Source organism: Dicentrarchus labrax, unplaced genomic scaffold (genome assembly GCF_905237075.1).
Source record: "Dicentrarchus labrax unplaced genomic scaffold, dlabrax2021, whole genome shotgun sequence".
Lineage (NCBI taxonomy): Eukaryota > Metazoa > Chordata > Actinopteri > Moronidae > Dicentrarchus > Dicentrarchus labrax.
The window spans coordinates 11897670-11917315 of NW_026136707.1; the positions used below are offsets into that span (position 1 = coordinate 11897670).

The 19646-nt window shown below is 40.1% G+C and overlaps 2 protein-coding genes across 5 annotated transcripts; both read right to left on the bottom strand.

Moving 5' to 3' along the window:
• Positions 1-64: 64 nt before the first annotated feature.
• LOC127366636 (phosphatidylinositol 4-phosphate 5-kinase type-1 alpha) lies at positions 65-13684 on the bottom strand. Of its 3 annotated transcripts, none has more exons than XM_051405774.1 (16): positions 12772-13684; positions 9796-9830; positions 9007-9099; positions 8648-8778; positions 8389-8506; positions 7596-7748; positions 7114-7413; positions 5336-5571; positions 5129-5212; positions 4955-5003; positions 4304-4388; positions 4013-4183; positions 3727-3859; positions 3566-3628; positions 3362-3455; positions 65-3233 (listed from the first exon to the last, which is right to left on the bottom strand). In XM_051405774.1, the coding sequence occupies exons 1-16, from the start codon at positions 12815-12817 to the stop codon at positions 3231-3233; spliced, it is 1794 nt and encodes a 597-aa protein (XP_051261734.1). In that variant the 5' UTR covers positions 12818-13684; the 3' UTR covers positions 65-3230. The 3 variants fall into 3 exon arrangements, with proteins under 3 accessions (XP_051261734.1, XP_051261733.1, XP_051261735.1); XM_051405773.1 differs by lacking the exon at positions 12772-13684 and adding an exon at positions 11042-12751; XM_051405775.1 differs by lacking the exons at positions 4013-4183; positions 12772-13684 and adding an exon at positions 11042-12752.
• A 155-nt stretch (positions 13685-13839) lies between these two features.
• Positions 13840-19381, bottom strand: LOC127366637 (extracellular matrix protein 1). 2 transcript variants are annotated; one of them, XM_051405776.1, is made up of 11 exons: positions 19216-19381; positions 18523-18579; positions 18026-18094; positions 17853-17903; positions 17636-17668; positions 17253-17533; positions 16261-16466; positions 15204-15492; positions 14917-15119; positions 14607-14694; positions 13840-14451 (listed from the first exon to the last, which is right to left on the bottom strand). In XM_051405776.1, exons 1-11 carry the CDS (start codon positions 19283-19285, stop codon positions 14275-14277), a joined length of 1524 nt encoding a protein of 507 aa, XP_051261736.1. In that variant the 5' UTR covers positions 19286-19381; the 3' UTR covers positions 13840-14274. The 2 variants fall into 2 exon arrangements, with proteins under 2 accessions (XP_051261736.1, XP_051261737.1); XM_051405777.1 differs by lacking the exon at positions 17636-17668.
• Positions 19382-19646: the final 265 nt, after the last annotated feature.

Genomic DNA, 19646 nt, shown 5'->3' on the forward strand with positions numbered 1-19646 from the left:
CCATTATTCTCAAACACCTAGTAACAGGGACTTACAAAATACACATTAACAAAGGGACCAAAACCAAGATTTAGAAAATATGTTTAATCCTTTAAAATCAGACATGGAAACAATCACCACCACATAACTGAAACATGGCAGGAGGGACAGGCAGCACATATTGCATGAGAAGGCATTTCCGTGACTCCTATGTACATATACACATTTTATACACAGTAAAAATATAGTAATTGAAGCATATAGGACCACCAGCAACGTTGGCTCGCGAGCCGTGTGAAACATTCATGTAGAAAAAGCGTGGGAGATTAACAACCCAGAATCATCATGGAGAGAATCTATCATATCATAATCTAAACATGAAATATAAAAAGTGAAATTGTCAAATTGTCCCCCTTCATAAGCAATACACGCTATAAAGTTTCAGACATCCTTCTGTCAGTATACGTACAATCATTTAAAAGGTACATAATACAACTTCTATTATTTCAGCCTGCAGCAATCAACCATGTTAATAAATATACTTCTTAGAGCTGAAGGGTGGCAGATTGTGGTTCATATTGCATTACTTCAAATATATTGTAGTGTCTACACTGAGTGCGCCGCCCTTTAAGCACCGAAGGATGATGTTTCTGTTTGTGCCATAGTGTAGTACATAATAACTGCGACAGAACTTGTCTGTATCCAGCAATTACACAGTACCACCCATTAAAAAAAACAAAAGAAAAAACAGTTATCACATAAAACACAAAATTCAGGTGTTATAAAACATAATCTGGATTTTTCGAATGAGGAAGAATTCTTGGAGTGTTTTCTTTGGTGGCTGTTTGACTCTCAACCAACTTGACACAACTTTAAAATGGATCTTTTTTGACATAATCAATATTTTACATTTCAGCATTATACCAGAAATAATTCATATCAAGTACATAATTCAAACTACACAAATAATGGGTTCTATGAGCTACCACAATTTGTAGTAAATTTAACTTGGATTTCACAGGAATGTGGAGTTAAATCTTGAAATGTCTCAGGCCACAATGTAAACCAATTCTTTTGATAAATAAAAAATAAATCTTTACAGGGACTAGGTCAGATACAGCTTATCAGACGTGAAATTACCTAGCAAACATCCAGTTTAATAATAGAGCCTTAAAAACACAGGTCAACCCAGTGTTATTACCATATACAACATATCAGTCCAGGAGTGTTTCATTTCATTTTCATGTTAACTGTACTGGATCCTGCACACTTGCAGAAACTTCCATCTCTTTTCTTTGGTGCCGTGACTGGCTTATAATACAGAAGACTCAGTCCTAAATTCTCAACTGTGCATTGATGAACATGAGTAGTTTTCCTTCTTTCTATATTTACAACTCACATTTCCCCTTCTCCCTCTCTGCTGCATAGACCACATGTGCCTAACAAACATAAACATAAACAGTAATTCCTTAGATGAGATGATGTCTAAGATCTTGAGTTTTGCTACAGCCACTTGGTAGTGATTCAAATTTCTGTATCAGAAATATTTCATGGGGTAAAGAAGCTCTCTGCCAGCCACCTCAGTAGCTTGTTTAGTGCCCTAAACAATCAGATAAAAACAACAAAGCACAATTTGTATGAACAGCCGAGTAAAAGCTGAGTAAGACGTACAAAAAAAAAAAATTAGTAATACACTTTGTTAGTAATATTGGTCCAAGAGTGGATGTGGGGGCGGGTGTCATTTCTGTAACCAGCAGAAATGTCTAATAAAAGACTAACATCCTTACTGTCTGATGTTGGAAGAGTTAAAAGGATTAGCTGAGCTGATGAATCACAGTGACTGAATATTGGACACACATAACCAAGAGGGGATTGTACTAGTGTTCTTTTAACCCCTAACAACCGACGGTTGTTCCAGACATACGAATGGCAGTTTTGATGACTTCAGCTGTAGTGATAAGGCAGGTTTCTCTGTGTGACTACAACACTAACCTGTAAAAAAAAATGTCAGTTACGTATCACATGTCAGGGACAAACATGTAAAGGCACAGACATGACAGACACATGACAGTAGCTGGGAGTTATTACTGTTCTATTAGCTCAACAGCATGACTTCATTTAACAGCATCTACTGGCCAGCAATACTGTCGACAGCTCTTCTTCTCTGTATTCATTTATACTTTAGCACATATGGTCACATCAGAGGGGGAGATTTTCAGGGTTGTACAAATGTGGTCTGCCATGTTAATAAGACACATTCTATAGAAGAAAAACATTGCAATGTACATTCAGTAGTGGCAAGATCTGGCTGGACCTTTGCAGCACCACCGTGGCTTCCAGCTGAATAACTTAAAACAAAAACGTGAAAAAAATGACTGTGGGTGTTTCAACCCATCCTTCCACTATTTCAAAATCCAATTTCAAACAAATACTGTACATCCACAATCAGTAAAAAAAAAAAAACATGTTTACATGATTGCAGAGACAACAGCAGCATGTGTTGATTTAAATGATGACCACTGGTAGTTCAGAGTGCCCCTGCTCAAAAGAAGCACTGGGGGGGGAAGGATGTGCGGTAATGGGAACATTAGTGTGAATCACGGAAATGTGAACCCACTTAGACTGTGCATGAACACACAGGGAACCATTCACTCCAACAAATGCAGGCGGCTATGCCCTTCATGTGCTCTTAGGTGTGTGTGTTCCTGCTGAACTGCTGTCTGTGCCATCTCACATCGCTTCATGCTGCGTAAAGTGGACACGATGGCCAACTCTTCATGGATAATTTGACTGCCTTCACCATCCACTGGTGACTGGGGCATGGGCTTTTTACAATATACAACTAATTATTGTGTTTATTATGTCAGTGCAGCAGAATCAATGTAAATCTGCTACTGAAGAGCTGCCCATTCAGGGTCATAAGCCTTTTTTCCAGGTTTATATCGAAGACAATTGGCCTTTAGACATTGGGAGGGGGGGTGTGCGCACAGTGACACTGTTAATGGCTGGGGAAGCCTACCGCACACCGTCTTCTTCTTGATCTTCCCACCACTGTTTTCTTCATTGCCACAACCTCCACTGCACCTCACTGCTTCATCCAGCAATCCCTGTATATACTGTACGGGGGAGAAAACAAGAGGTGCAGTGGATGGCGGATGGTGGCTGGGTGACTTTCGCTCTCTTTATCCTTTCTTCTGCCTGCCTCACCTCATCCAGAAATGTCCTCGCCTTTAGATGGCACTTGTTTGTTTTTACTGTGAAGACGAAATTAGTGTCAATACCAAGATTATGAGGGGTATAAAGAATAACAACTAACGGCTGCTTCAATATTGATGATAATAATCTTCCGTTACAGATGTATAATTTCATTGTTTAAACTTACAAAGCAAATGTTGGTTTCAGGGATGATGTCTGAGAGGGAAACTACATCTTCATTTCCAGATAGGTTGCCTGAACGATCCCCTTCTGCCCCAAAACTGAAACAGAGAAAAGGCAATTAATACAACAAAATGACCAACGCAACAGGAATATAAATACATCTATTATTCAGTCCGATGAGGCTGTGATTTTTTAATGACTTCTGTACCTGTGAGAAGAACCCTGGTCAAGGTCTGTGTTTGCTGATTTGTGCACTTCCACCCCTACAGACCTACAGAGAAAAGTCAGAGCAAAGAAAATTAAAACCTGCGTGTGTGAAATTGAGATGGAAGAATAAAGGTCATGCATTGTTATCCTGGTGAGGTTTACCGTAGGGGAGGAGAGGTGGAGGCAACTCCTGCGCTGCCTAGTGATGAGGTGGACAGGTTGGCCTCACAGTCAGCAGGGTTTTCTACCAGCGGAGGGGTCCTCGGAACAAGATCTGGTCTGCCCGACTGCACGCCTGAAAACAATAAGAAATCAAATTACTGCAAATCTCAACGCCAGTGTCATCTAAATGGAGCACAGCTATGAGTGAAATTGTGGTTGTTGATATAATTAACAACAGAACTGCTTAATGTTGTTATCACTTTGCTTGTGATGTCTCAGTTCTTACCGCTGTCTGCCTCTGAGTCTGTGCTTTTAAAGTGGCTGTGGTAGACTAATCTGGAGTCAACGCCTGACTGTCCTGTTGCGTGGGAGAGTGGGGTGGGAGCTCCCAGAGTGGGAGCCCTCCTAAGACCTCCCTGACCTCCGCCACGACTCTTCTTAGACGGTGATGGTTTTACTGAAGAAGATGGAGGACATAAAAAGGGGATGTGATCAATAAGGGCACCTAGACTTCTCACCACTGGGATTTCTATGCAACAGGCTATTAACTTAAAAACACACACATAAGCATACTTACGTGGAATTTTCTTGAACACAGTGTTGCACATGAATTGCTGGAAACGATCTGCATAGAAGCCAGGTCTGTGAACTGAAACTGTGTCCTAAAATAGTAAAACAGCAACAGAAGCATTATGATCTGATAGATACTACAGCACTCACGCCTATATGAAATCACAACTGTCCTACAAACAGCAATACCTACGACTTTTAAAACATTGTTTTAATTAATCAATTAAACAAGTGATCTTTCAAGTGTCTAATTGTTGTTGTTTTTTTAGCCCAAGGTGATATCTTTAAAAATATCTTGTTTTGTCAGAAAAATAATCCAACACCTGAAGACATTTAGTCTTTAGTCTACAAAAGTCACAAAATAATTATTTTCATCATTATTTCATTATGAATTTAATTTAAGACCATATCCATACTGGCAAAAAAAAAAAAGGTATGAAGTATGAAGGAAATCAGTTCAGTTCAATTAAAAGAGAGACTGAAAAATGCCACTTCAAAAAAGTAACGTTAACTTCATTAATCCAATCAGTTTTTAAGACCTGTCAAAATCATTTTGATTATTGGATTATTGGATTTACGACCCTGCAGACACCCTGTAGACAGTTGCTGAAGGATATTTTACTTGGCTTCAGAGAACATTTAGTGTGTAGGCTCTTACCCCATCATGGACCAAGGCCTTCCAGGAGTGCTCCAACTTCTTAATAAACCTAAATAATAAAACATAATAAAACTTTTACTGCAAGTTATATAAATGGGAGTAATAGGTGAGAAGCTCTCTCATAAAAGCGTATGTTTATATGAGGAACTGATTAGGCTGCTCTGAGAGACCGACCTGTAGGACTGAAGAATGTCAATGATGCCGATGTAGATCAGCAACCTTTCTCCTTTAGAATTACGAGATGGAATACCGCCCATGCTGAAGGACAAAGCCAGAGAAACAACAGTAGATCATTTCATCGTCCCAGTCACAGACAGCACTACGAGCAAACAACAGTTCAAATTCAGCTCTGCTTGTGGTCAGATAGGCAATAAAACTCACTGGTCTTCTGAATCCAAAGCCCCCTTCCCTCGAGCCTCCCCCTGAATGGACTCCATGGCTGTACAGTACAGACTTCTCTGGGCTTGTGGCCGACGCTGATCTGGGGTCACTGCTCCCTCCGACCCCCCGCTGTCCCCCGAATTGCCCACACCACGCTCCCGCTCGCGACTGGCCTGGTCCATGTTGTGTATACCCATCAACAGACTGTAATCCATGATCTTGAAACTCTGCAAGAGCTACATAAAACATACAACAAATATACAAAATGTGTTGACATGACCATCAATAGAATGGTATAAAATATACAGTTCCATAGGCAGTTCCACAGACTCACAACAACAACGTTTTGCTTGATTTGACGGTAGGTTGTGGACCGGGAAATAAAGATTTGAAGGTACAACTGTGACTGTCTAAAACTAGATGCCACATCATTCATTCATCAGTTTTTTGTTTGTATGTTAAATTTCTTTTCTAAGATAGAAGTTAAATAATTTTGTTTAATATATCTGTGCAGTGGAGGCAGTAAACCTCCTAAAAGTAGTGAATTCACACTGTACAGAAATTTCCACTAGGATTCACCCCAGTGAAACATTTTCATATCTTACACATAGCTGCTATAAGTAATCCAATCATTTTCATAATCATGTAGACAAAGCTGCTAAATATACAAGAAAATTCAGGTGAGATACACACAAGCAACACCAACGGCCAATCGGACAACAATGGTAATTGAGATCCCGGAGAAAATAATATATGAGTGGTGGTAAATCGATTTGCAGTACATCACCGCTACGTGAACTTAAACATGCTGGACAAGCAAAGCAACAGTGGCAAAAGCAACCACAAAGACGGATTAGCATCTAATGGAAAGAGACATTTTCATGAATAAATTATGTGTAGCCTCTGTCATATAAATTGTTTGGCTTTGTTTGTCTGATAAACCACCACTACACACAACATAATGACATCCCGTGTTAACTGCAATGATAAATACCATCAGTCTCTTCCATCATTTGAAAACGTATCAACCCCTTAAAGTAAACAAAGTATTAGTTTTCAGTGTCATGTGAGCTTGAGTCAAGTCTTCAACACTTGACTGTTGATGATCCTTCAACTGCTGGCAGTGGTGGTGATCAACATTAAGCAACAAACAACAACTCTGTCTACTAACACTGACCGATTGCTACAGGAGAAACTTTAATATATAGATGCCTCTTTAAAAAACAGCAAGCTTAGCAGTCAGGGTCTAAACTTTACAAAATGGGTAAATTTGGGTTTGGGGGAAAAACAAATTGGGGTCAAATGATCTGGAATTACGGCACAGAGCTAGGTTTATGTGTACTGGCTGAGATTAATGTGGTCCACTGTGTCCACAATACCTATTGTGATGTCAGCGAATCAGATCAAAGCTTACTAAGTATTTGGTGCTTTCCACACAATGGTATACGTTTCTGCCCTTAGAAACATCTGTGTTACATGTTATTAGAGATGTGGTGTTCCTGGCAGCAAGCCACCAAAAAATAAAACATGAAAATATAGAGAAAGGTCAAATAATGCATGATGCCGTTTTTTTTAATTTGTCATAAAATACAGCATCTTTTATGTGAGGAAAATTGCATTCTGCTGGTTAGCCATCTGACCTTGTGAATTTTAGTACACTTGCATATTGTAACAATTCACATGAATGTGTTGTGTAATTCCATGTGGGAAGAGAGGGTTGAAAACACGATACTTGAATAAAAATCAGTCAATGAAAAACAAGTGTCTCTGTGACTCACCAAGCAGTCCCTCTGTATAGTCTTGCACAGGGCATTGTAGTTGTCTGCTTCCAGCAGCAGGCCATCAGGCATGTCCTGAATAAAGTCTAGGTCTTTGTGAGTGGGAACAGCCTTGTCTCTCTCCTTAGCGGAAGCTCGTCTCTTATAGGTGGAGCCCTTCAGGTCGTATTTAATGTGCATGGGGATGATCCGAGGCAGAAGATTGTTCATCACTACAATACGGATATTCTTGCCCCCTGCCTGAACACAATATAGTCCGTAGAACTTGGGTAACAGAGTGCGTTTGTTTTGGTTTATATTCTGCAAGAAAGAAGGAATGTGGAAAACACATTAGATATGCAACACACTGAAATTAGAAAGAAATTATTAGAGCTCCCACTCATTCAAGCCTCCTGCTCTCATGGTAATTATAGTTATTGCAATAACAATCACTCATACTGAACACACTCCCACTTTCCGCTCTATTCAGTGGCCAGGCTCACCATGAAGTATCCAGGCAGGAGTTTCTGGAGGAACTCTGCCTCTTTGTGTTGAACAGTCTTGATGATGAACTCGTCATCACTAGAGACATAGAAGATGGATCCGCTGGCTCCGGGGTTAGACAGCTCGATCAGTGGCTCGTTACACAGAGAATACTTTAACAGGAAGAGGAGACTGCGTTAGTGTCCAATTTTAAGACAGCAAACATGTTGGCATATCTAGAACTCTTATTTAACTAAACCCGTGGCTCTTCTTGGGGGTTTGAAAACCGCTGTGGCGTTGCGAGACTGATGCAAAAAGTTAATAGGAAATAAAAGCATACAGATATCTTTCAGATTAATATTTTGAAGAGTACCACCTATAGGTCACTTGATAGAAAGAACAGACTTTTCACACAGAGTCCTAACTGCACCACTTTGTTGGAAAAGTTGGACTACGGAGATAGGGAGTTAATAATCAGTGAGAGCATGAGGCTTCACTCAGACCTATGATGGCAGGTATCGACAACTACAGTGTCAACAAGTTGTTTTTTTAAATGAAAACTACAGAAGCTACATGGTCCAAAATCAGTTTTGAGAAAGCTGTTTGTGACTCCGTCATCATTTCTCTTTGCCAAAACTGGAAATCCTCACAAATTAGATGACACGCTTCTTCCTCAAAAAAGGGGGCACAGGTTAACATCACTGAACTAAACGATTCTACAAAATAAATAAATAAATAAAGCAACAATGACTACAGCCATAACAAGGGCAATTTTTGTAAACATAGGAGTGTGTGTTTGGTGCAAGTACTAACCAGGTAGTCATCTGGCCGAATGCCAAAGAGTTCCCTGAAGTAACGGAAGGCAATAGGAGCGTAAGTCTTAAAGCGAAAGTCACTGTAGTGATGAGCGGGAGTCAGGTTACTGCCTTCACTGAAAAACATGAGCAAGAGAGAGGGAGAGAAAGAGAGAGAGAGCCGAGCACAGAGAAACCATTAAACTACATGAAATAAAATTTAAAAAAACAAAACACAAATTGACCAGGTTTATTCAACTACGACTTCTGTTACCAACCTGGGGAAGAAGATGCTTTCGACCACCACAAAGTCCTGCATGAGAACATCCCTTTCTGCCTTTTGGCTTAAGCTGCCAACTGTGTGAGTGATGCCCAACTGGATGGCACCTTTTAGGGCAGATGACGTGGTCTGGAGAGGTCAGAGAGGAAAAGATAGTAAGCACTGGAACAAACAGCATTTTACCCCAGTGACTTCTGCTGTTTCCCCTAACTATTCTTGGGTGTCTAGTGACAGGAATTCCCAAACTAAATTTAGAATATACACCAAACACCTTTTCCACTTTTCACCTCTGCTTCTCAGTGTTGTGGGTCTCAAAAAACACCGGAGTCACTGATCCCCTCCTCACCCTGTTCTAACCTTTTTATAGGTGGTCTCTCCTGTGGTGGTCTCAACCCCCCGGTGTCCAATGGTCTTCTTCATACTCTGGGTTGTGCCTGAAGAGCCAGGCATCTGAGAAGAGAAAAACATTTAAATATGGCCTGGTGTGTGTGTATGTTTGTGAGTTTATACTTGGGAACACAGAAGACAAAGAGCTAGCTGTATGTAAGCTTTAGGCCATATTGGGTAAATATCTTTCACATGATAGCCATCTATTCGGCTGACAAGTTGCTGAACTCTCGGCGAGGGTAAACTTGTGTGGCAGAGTGAAGGGAGAGAAAACAATTTTAGTTGGTGTGGCTTCATTTACGTCTGACCGATACCCTTATGCTTGCTTTAGTAAGTAACTGCAATTAAATAAGTACCAAATAAATTTACATTAAATTTGTGTGTCAGTATAATAAACAAATTCCCCAGAACCTACAACAAATAATCTTATATTATTTAGTTGCCCTTTGGTTTTCTTATGGCATTATTTTTTTTTAATTAAAAACAACTTGCTGCAGCTGTTGTATTCAATTATAGGCATTAGTGGTTTGTTTACTGGCCCTGGCACTGGGCTGTAAAAAAAAAAAAACATGGGACGGTCTCTTCACTTTGCATGACTGATGACTCCAACTGACTATTGCTGCATGAATGCAGGCTTGAACTCTCTAAACCTGTTCTCCTTCCACAGAGTTGACTGCATCAACATTTACATTACTTGGGGCTGTACATACCACAGAGGTGCTTTTGTCAATTCAGAAAGATAATTTCCGACGTCCTTACCTCTGCAGGGGCCATTTTTCGGATGCCACTGGTCCCTAAAGACAGAAAATCACATTAAATTGGGATTCACAATGCAAGAGAGACACAGACTCTTGAGAACCTGAAAGGAAAAAGTTTCATGATACCCCGTGTAAATGTCAAAAGTCATGCAGTCAGTGTAAATCTGATGCTTGAAATCATTTTAAAGACTTTACTTGGCAACTTTTAACATGGAAGAATTTGTTAATGACAGTTTAAGAAATCCTCCTTTGGTTAATTAGCAGGGCTATTTCCAGCACTGGCTGATGACTATAAAGCCAATGATGAGCCCAGACCTAAATGTGGCCATAGTTACTGACTGCTGACCTTGATACACCAGCTCTATGTGAACTGGAACTACTTCTCCCCTGAGCTGGCTGCTCCAGATTCATCTGGTACCACGGGATGTGTGTCTACATTCACCAACTCCTTTAAAAAAAACTGTGCACTTTCTAGCTGTAACAGCCTACTTTGTGACTCACAGAAAGTTGGCTTATCCCTTTAATTTTAATACAAATTCTTCATTAGGACTACATAATGCTTGTTAAATTTAGCCAAACTCAACTGATCAGCAGTATCTTGGAGGTAAAATGCATGTTTAAAGTTTGAGACAGCACCAAGCAAAGACCTCAGGATACGGCAAAATTAACTGGCTCGATAACCAAAGATAAGAAGTGAAATTGTACTATATGACCCAGGCACATGGATCTATCCTCCCGGGTGAGCATGATAATAACAAAAGCACACAGTGAAAGGCACACAGTTCAAATAAAAGACATACTTACTCAACATGATTTCCTGTGTCCTTACATAAACTTGCTGTTTAAACCTACTATCTCGCCCACTCTGCAAGCACCTCTAGCCTGTAACCAATGGCAACATCTACTTCAATGCTGCACTGCCACAGGTCAATATATACAAAGGGATGCTGGGAGGATTATACACCTGTAGTAACAGTGCTGTGTGTGTGAAAACCCATTACACCCAGTCGATTCACAGTAAGTGGACACTTCAACCCAAGAAAGGTTGTGTTTATAAGATGGCAGAATCACTGAATACCATGCATATATTTTCAGTTAACAGGGACACACGGCAATCCTCCGGGAAACAGTGAGCATCAGTCTGCCCACATTCGCTCTCATTATGTAAAACAACACACTATATCATCACTACTCATGCAGTTTCTGCTCACGCACACAGAAACACTCACGCACACCCATGCGAGTACCTCGCTGTAATGCTCTCCTCCAGAACTGGGTCCTAATATCTGTGGAGCAGGACATGGTCAGCCTAAACAGCTTAACCTAATCAATGTATATAGGTAGGAGAAAAGGTGTTTTGTCTCAAGGCGAAATGATTAGTCAATTAATCAATTCAATCAGAAAATTAATCAGCAACTATTTTGATTATCCATTAGTGATTTTTCAAACAAAAATAGCAAACATTTTCTGTTTCAGCTTCTTAAATCTGAGAATTTGCTGGTTTTATTTGCTCATGTATGACAGTCAATATCTTTGTGTTTCGGGTCGGATAAAACAAGTGAACACAGGGTCTGTAGAAACACACACTGTGCAACAGATTCAGGGTAGGAATTACCCAACCCAATTACTTAGCAATGACTTAAGCTTGTCGGTGACAGGCCTTACAACAATAGGCAAACCATCTGTTCTTCTCTGTATACTAAACAACTCCCTGCCAGACTTGCCCTGCAGCCTGTACAAGGCAATAATATGGGACACACACACTCTCCTAACATCATTTTCTGCCTATGAAGACTCCATAAATATACTGGTTCTTGCCCCGATTAGAAAACAAGGCCAATGAGGGCTGATACAGATACAACATTATGTTACCGTCACTCAAATGTTTGTGAGTGTTTGACAGAAAGCTGTATCTTGTATTTGTACCGTCTAGGGCTCTCAACCATGTGGGAGCCACAAGAGTGCTCTGAAGCCACTATTTTTATTCACTGATTCATCCTGGGTGGCTACCAAGGGAAGAGCAACTCCTCTATACACAGGCAAGCTAATAAGTGACGCACAGCTAAATGGATTAGCAAGATTCCCATCATCTGCTCTGTCCTCAGAAAATAAGAAACCCCTCAAACTGCCCACTATCCCATCTGTATCTGCCCTAAAAACCCTTTCACCAGCTGAACAGCCCAATGAATGACTGTTCATTTACAAGAGGAGCATGGCAAGACTGTGCCATTGGTTAAAAGACTATAGGAAATCAGTAAGATCAATATTTGCTTTGATAATATATCACCTCAACTGAGAGTAACTGATAGAGGGGTTAGTGTTGAAGGTATCAAATGGAAAGTGAATTTGCTTGCCAACTTTACCACAAACCTAAAAAAGGACAGACATACAGACAGAGAAGAAAAGGAGGGGTGTAACGGGCAAGGGAAGGCTATGGGATAACACAGCAGTTCCCCACAGATGGACACTCAATTCAAAAAGCACCCACTAAGTCTGTCCCATTCACTGACTGAACAACAGCACGATGTCTATTAAACCTCACATACGTCCTCCTGCGTCCAGTTAACTCATTAGCATTAAACACCTACGTTGACAAAATTACCGGCTTGATAACAAAACAGACCACTTGAGCCAACGTGGTCCTGGGCTTTCTTTCTTTATTCACATGCTGTTCATCCCAATAGATATACCAATATCAATACCGGTGGCTCGCTAACTTAAGCTTCGTTTGCTGGAAAAAAAAAAAAAACACCAACTAGGTTAAGGTTTCATCAAGTAGGCAGCTAAATAAGCTAGCCACTGCTCGGTTCATTTGTTAGGCTGAAAGCCTCGATGCTAACTAGCTAACTGGCTAACCGGGACTGGATCGAGACACAGACACCGAATCACACCGTTTTCGTCGCTACAAAATGTTACACGGTTCTGTCTGTGTGTTCGTTTTAAGAAAAGAAAGGAGGAACATTTAACATCCACATACCTGTCGGGGCTGTTGATCCCGAGTCTGCTGTTCCAGCAGTCGCCATTACGATTTGACTGTTCACATCACAGACAGCGCCGACACTTGAATTCTGATGCTCGTGTCGCAGCAGCGCCACAGCGCCACAGCGCCCCCGGTGGACAGAGGGGGAACAGTTTCAGTTTCAGTTTACTGTGATACTATAATAATCCTAATGTGACTCTCAAAGTTTTTTAAAATAGTTTTAAATAGATTATTTACAATTTACAGATTTGTGGATGTGTTCCCAAAAAGGGGCAAACACCTCAATTTATTTTATCAGTGGCTACGGAGATTGTATTAATGAACAGGGAAAAGGACTGTTGTCTGTTATGTTTTGGTTTATTAATTTTAAGATAAGACAGACAGAACAAAAATAGAAACTACATCAATTACACTGTATATAAATATATAAGAGTAATATGAGTATAACATATTAACATATTATGGCCTAATACAGTATAGGTACTGTACAATATACCATGGGATGTAAAATAACAATAATAATAATGATATTATAAGGTGAAATGTGGTAATATTGTATCATATAGTATAGTATAGTCAGTAATATAGCATAGAATATAAAATACAATTATGTATAGAATGAGTGAGCTTAAGAGTTTTTGTCCTGTTATGCTTAAGTTTTATGTATAAAATCTGTTTTGTGTTACATGCTGTATAGGTGATTTATTTTTTACATATTATAATAATTATAATATTATTTTATTATTTTATCTGAATTTATATTTTTAATAAAATGTGAAATAATTAGTTTTAAAACGGTGTGTTACATAATATTTAAGTCAAATTTCCACAAAGCATTCTGTCAACTTTAAATTAATGTCTTAAAAAATCCACCTAAAACATTTCCTTTCATTACATATTTTATTAACTTTTTTGTGATCAAATACATTCATTTCTTTGCCAAAACGTTTGCCAAAAAAATCTGCTTGAGTTTTTATAAAATGTCAACTTGTTGTACCAGGCACACTGTGGTTAACCCAACAACAAAGGCCTGGCATGCAACAAGACAGTAAACCACACAAAAGGTATATTTAAAAATGTTTTTTATTAGAGCGGTTGTAGATATGATCTTAACCACAAACACATATAAAAAGAAGAGAACTGATCTTGCAGCTCTGAAGGAATCAAAAAATGCATTCATAATCAAATATGTTTAGAGCAGCCTATTAAAAATAGTGGTACAGTGACACAGACAACAGTCTGTTTACAAACAAAGCATCTAACAATATTTTAGTTTCTTTATAAATGTATTCTATTGACAACTACGCTTCTTGATCTCAGGTGAAAATATGCAAATAACACTGGCAGAAGATGAAACTAGAATTTGCTCCACATTTTGAATATTGTAAGTGGGAATAATTGCTTTTGTTCAGTGATTGGAGGTCACTTCTGCTTGCTAGCTTGATGTGTCCCTGAACGGCCCGGGGCCCATAGGGTCAGCTACAAAAGGTCAAAAAGGGTTTAGGAGAGAGGGCACCTTTTCTTCTTCTTTTGGCGTAAGGCATTGGTTGCTTTGGTGACGGCATCCATGAGAATTTTGGAGATACACTTTGGAGCCTCTTGTGCACTGCAGCAGCGGCGGACAGCCGGAGGAGAAGCCTTCTTTGATAAACAAAGGTTCTCCGACATTTCATTAAGCTGATTTCATGGAGAGAAAAGAAAAGGCCAGACACATGACAAATAACTTTAGATCTGAGCTGTGGGATAATAACTCCTAAACTTTAATTTTCAATATTACATTAAATATTTTCCCAGCCCAAACTTTGTCTGACTCACTTCCTTCTTTAACTCACCGTTTGCACAAAACAGTTGGTCTTCTCTATTTCAGGCAGGGGGCAGCATTGGGTCACAAAGTTCTTGATCGGAAAACCAACAGGGAACCTAAAACACAGTGACATTATTACTACAATAAGGGATATTTCAGCATATAAGGCTGCTTGAGATTAATTTATTGTGTGTGACAGGAGAGGAGACAAAAAGAAACAGAAAGAAAACAAAAATTGTAACAAGGCCAAACAAAAAAGAAACAAAAAATATGAAGGACAATGAAGAAGACAGACAGAAAAACAGATCCAAGGACAGATGTAGGATGTATTGTCTTACCTCTTCTTGATGATCTTGTCAGTGTCACAGATTTTGTTAAGCGAGAGCTCTTCAGTGGCAGAAGTCATATTATAATATGGGTCTGGAGAAATGCTTTGGAAACAGTCAAATCGACCATTTGCATCATTCCCTGCGGAACAACAGTGGAAATCCACCTTTTCACCATTCTTACCCGAACAGAAGTTATTAAGCTCCAGACGCCACTGAAATACAAAAGGAGAAAGGAATGAGAAGGTACCAAAAATGACCAGATTATTTATTTTATGCTTGTAGGGTCCTTGCTTTACCTTCTGGTCGACACAGTTGAGCACATCCTGCTTCTTCTTGCAGCACTGTTTGAATCCCTTCTCTATACGGTTAATGGTCTTTGCCTGACGAGCCAACAATTCGTAGCCTGAACCTGGCAGGCACTTGACAGTATAGAGGGTGCGTAGCTTCTGGTTGTTACACAGTGATTCAATGCCATCTGCTGTTGGGCGTCCAGGAGGAAAGTTGATGTCAATTTTCTGGGAAGTAGATAGTTTCTTAATCTTTCTTTGACTCCTTCCTCTGACTTCGTGTGGAGTTATTGCCGTACTGTAAAGTATGAGTCAGAAAAGTCCCTCAACAACACTTTTCTACAATTTCTTATATCACTTTCTTTGCTTTGTGTTAGTCCATATTTGCCTCATTTTCATCACATCCAACGAATAGACCAAAACCAATGTGTTAGGCCGATATAAGGACAGGAATGGGACTCATGCAATGGGACTTTTCATTGCTCCGGCAAAAAAACAGCAGGATCATAGGTTTGGGAGCTTTGCTCAACCTTTGCACCAGCCTACAATGCACCATGATTGCCACTATAATAACTTCCCAGAGCTGTAAAATCCTTCTTCCTAATATAAACTACTGTGGTATGTTTTGGTGTCTGATAAGCATTCAAACATATGGGTCCGTTACTCAAACTAGACTTCCTGGATCATGTTTATTTTTAACACAGGGCTGTTTTCTGTCTGAACGCCCACTTAGTCCGTCTTTGGAAACTTTCTGACTTCACTACCCTGTTTCTTTGAGGCCTAGCCCTAACTGAAGATGTAAAATCCTTACAAACAGTGCATTGGTGTAAAAACTGCATGTAGCTTATGTTACTTAAAGAGGTGTATATGTATAGTGCATTTGTTCAGGACTATTTTTTGCTGTGGATAAATATACATTTGGTGCTCTGGTGAGTTTACGACACCAGGACACTGTCTGTGGGATTAATTTATATTTTTAATACTAAATAATACTATCACTTCTAGTGGAGTGACTTGTCAATATCAACATTTTATTAGTGCCTATTTGATTTATTTCCCTGCATACCTCTGGCAAGTGTTGGGATCAAAGTTGAAACTGTCAAAAGAGGGAGGCGGTGGCACCGGCAGCTCCTCTGTTGGCCCGTAGTTCGGGTTTGGAGCGTCGTTGTGGAAGCAGGTCAGCCGTTTGTTGCCTGTTTTCCTGCAGCAGTCGTAAAGACGATCCTTTACTGATGAGTCCTCGGTACAGAACGATTCGACTGAAAGCTCCCACTGTAGTAGGCACAGAGAAATAACAGTCACACAGGATGTATAAATTAAATCCTTTAATGGGTGTCTGTATGCCTGAGGCCATATGTTGAGTGAATGGGCCACCCCCAATTATGTGAAGTATCTTAATACACACTTGAAAACTAAAAAAAGCAAACACGGTAAGAGGAAGGCGATAAGATTAAAGTAATGCTTTATTCACTGAAGAATTTGAGGCAGGTTTGCTGCCTGCCCCCAGACAGCTCCACTGGTGCTCATGCCAAGGCCTGTTTGTTATGTCGGGCCAGGCTGCATATAATGGGCTTATCGACTGGAAGCGCCCAAGGCCTTCAACTTTGTTTAAAATTGCAAGCACCATCCTCTCTGCAATGTGAGGAATGTTTCAAGCTCTTTTTATATTTGAGCTAATACAACAACATTCACAAAAACACTGTGTGGAGTATATGACACCAGGCCTACGACATTACAGCTTCAGGAATTAAGTTTACATGAATATAAGTTACAAAAGTTGGCAATAATATGAGAGCCTATGAGAGCACTCATCCACATTAGGTTTTAAGTGGATAACATCAAGTGTTTATTAACAGGAAATCATATTGGCCTATTTTATCTCCACCGTGAATAATATCATTATGTTGTTCATCGTGTTCTGCTGCTTCTTGAGAAAATAACCATGATGAAACTAATGACAAGAAAAACATAATCAGTAAAGAGGAATAAACCAAGGGGAGCAGAATTATGGCAAAAATTATGTTATCTTTATATTTATAAAAACTGCTGAAAACTCACCGCCTGCCTGGCGCAACACAGCGTCACTTCCCTCCCCCACGTCTCGTTCCCTCGGCAGCACATACTGAACCAGGACTCTGCATTATTGACAGCACTGGCCCTTCTCTTCAGCTGGCCAAAACCAGAAACAGGAAAGTAAGAGTCTGAGTAGTAGGGACGACGGTCTCCATAGAGACAGATGGCTTGGAGGTTATCTGAGGACGGTTGCGCAAGGGGGAACTGAACGGGATAGTCCAGCATGGGAGGACCACCAAAGGAACGAGGACTGAAGCTAGGTCTACCTACGAGGAAAGAACAGGAATCATACTGTTATTTGATGCTTTTACAATTGCAGGTAGATGAAGTAAATGAAAACTGAATAAGAGAGGAAAATGGATACTAACGTCCTCTTGGTTTTAAGACTCGTCTAGAACCCGCTGACAGAACAAAGGCTGCATTATTAAACAGTACTTATCAAGGTTTTTCTTTTTATATGTGGAGGAGTAAGACAGGAAAGATGAGCAGGAGAGGGAAAGAGAGAGGCCTTAGATAGATAGATAGATAGATAGATAGATAGATAGATAGATAGATAGATAGATAGATAGATAGATAGATAGATACCTCTCTCGTCATAAGGTTCTGGTGGATCCACGATATGCTGTAAGTGAAACTCTATGAAAACAAAACAAAACAATAAACAAAAGCCAGTGGATAGGAGACCTCTGGTTGTATAATTAATTAGATTGAGCGGCATGCAGTTATGTCGAAACAGTAGGTGAAAAGACAAACGATACCCATGGGGTCGAGAAGCTCTGACATGTCCAGCGGTCTCTGCATCATGAATGACTCTTTGTTTTGTGTCTCTGAAAGAAATTAATTTTTAAAACAACGATTTACAAAAAAGAATATTCTACAGTGTTTTAAATATGTACGTTTATACTGTATTTCTATACTTTAACCTGACCTACACAAACTTCAGTCATGTCCTAGGCTTGCACATAAGCACTCCATAAGAATCTTATCCTAACCTTAACCAAAACTTAAAGGGATCTTTAGCAATTTAGTATGGCACCATAAAGTCACAGAGACTATAAAAAGACACGATCAGGGTCACATTACACACAAAGGTTATGTAGCACTTCTCCTGACGAGCAAACTGAACTTCATGAATAAATTCAGTTCTCCTTAAACCTCAATCTAAAAAACTCTTAAGGTAGCAAGAGCTGGCCAAATGCCATTCTGAACAGCTGGTCCTTGCAGAAATACTGCACTAGTATGTGAATACACGCACCTAGCATGATTTTGTCGAGGTCAAAGGTGACATCAGGCTGCTCAAGGTTTTGCTCATCTGGAAAATCATAGACACAAAGAGAGAGGGAGGAAGGAAGCCAGACAAAGTTATGCAACTCTTCATTGGGTTTCTTTAATGCACAAATTATACAGAGACAGACAGTGGTGGAAGAAGTATCCCTTCACTTAAGTATTAGTAGCAATACCACAGTGTAAAAATACTCCATTACAAGTAGTTCCTGCATTTAAAATGGTACCTTAGTAAAAGTCTGGACGTATGAACAGAACAATGGACTCAAAGTCAGATTTTAATGTGACTTTTTCAATATTTGCATACTATTTGTTAGTTTCATCTATAACAATCCATCATATTCTACTATCTCATGGAAAATCTTAATCTGGCAAGCAGCCTCTCTCCTAAAAAGTATTTGCCCCTGACATGCAGTGAAACAGAAGTACCAGAACATAAATATTCAAATAATAAAATAGTACATTCCACCAGTGGAGACATCACAGCAGACATGCATATAAAAGCCCTTTGAATACTGGAGGATTCATGTCAGTATGGGCGAAATAAACGCACTTACAGCAGCTCAGACGAACAAACATGGAGCCCGGCCATCAGCCAAGAAGCAAACACAACAATTTCTGACATGAACAACAACACAAAAGAAAAAGCAACAGGAGTACCAACCCTCATGCGCTGAGCTCAGTAAAACCAACACAAACGCGGTGGCGCAGACTAGAGCCGGAGACGACCCCATTGCCAACTTGATAGTGTCTCTCTGGTACTGTTTGTCCCGCTGCTGCTGGCTGTCCCGGCAGAGAGGGAGGGAGGGAGGGAGAGAGAGAGAGAGAGGGGGGGGAGAGAGCAGAGGCCGCCCAGGAAAGCACGCTCAGCGGGGCAGCGCTCAGACCGGCCCGTTAATTGGTCCAACAGAAGCCGCCGTGCTGTCCGTCTGCAACCGGGGAAAACAGTTTTTATTTTTATGGTTGTTGTGGGGTTTGAGGAGGGGGGAGGGGGGATTGAGGCGGAGTGAGGGAAAAAAATAGGGAGGGGAGGAAGTTTTTCAACATGACTCATAAGTGATCTGCTCAAATCCTGGGTGAAGTTAGGGTGCGCTT

Bases quoted from the DNA above. Each gene is read 5' to 3' on its own strand.
- LOC127366636 (XM_051405773.1), bottom strand. From the start codon at position 11,096: ATGTCCTGCTCCACAGATATTAGGACCCAGTTCTGGAGGAGAGCATTA. The intron at 9,100-9,795 runs GTAAGGACGTCG...TTCTCTTCTCAG, and splicing joins GAAAAATGGCCCCTGCAGAG to ATGCCTGGCTCTTCAGGCAC. The intron at 3,860-4,012 runs GTAAGAACTGAG...TATTGTTTTCAG, and splicing joins AGACTCAGAGGCAGACAGCG to GCGTGCAGTCGGGCAGACCA.
- LOC127366637 (XM_051405776.1), bottom strand. From the start codon at position 19,285: ATGGGGTCGTCTCCGGCTCTAGTCTGCGCCACCGCGTTTGTGTTGGTT. The intron at 17,904-18,025 runs GTATCGTTTGTC...TTGTTTTCATAG, and splicing joins AGAGCTTCTCGACCCCATGG to AGTTTCACTTACAGCATATC. The intron at 14,695-14,916 runs GTAAGACAATAC...ACTGTGTTTTAG, and splicing joins GACAAGATCATCAAGAAGAG to GTTCCCTGTTGGTTTTCCGA.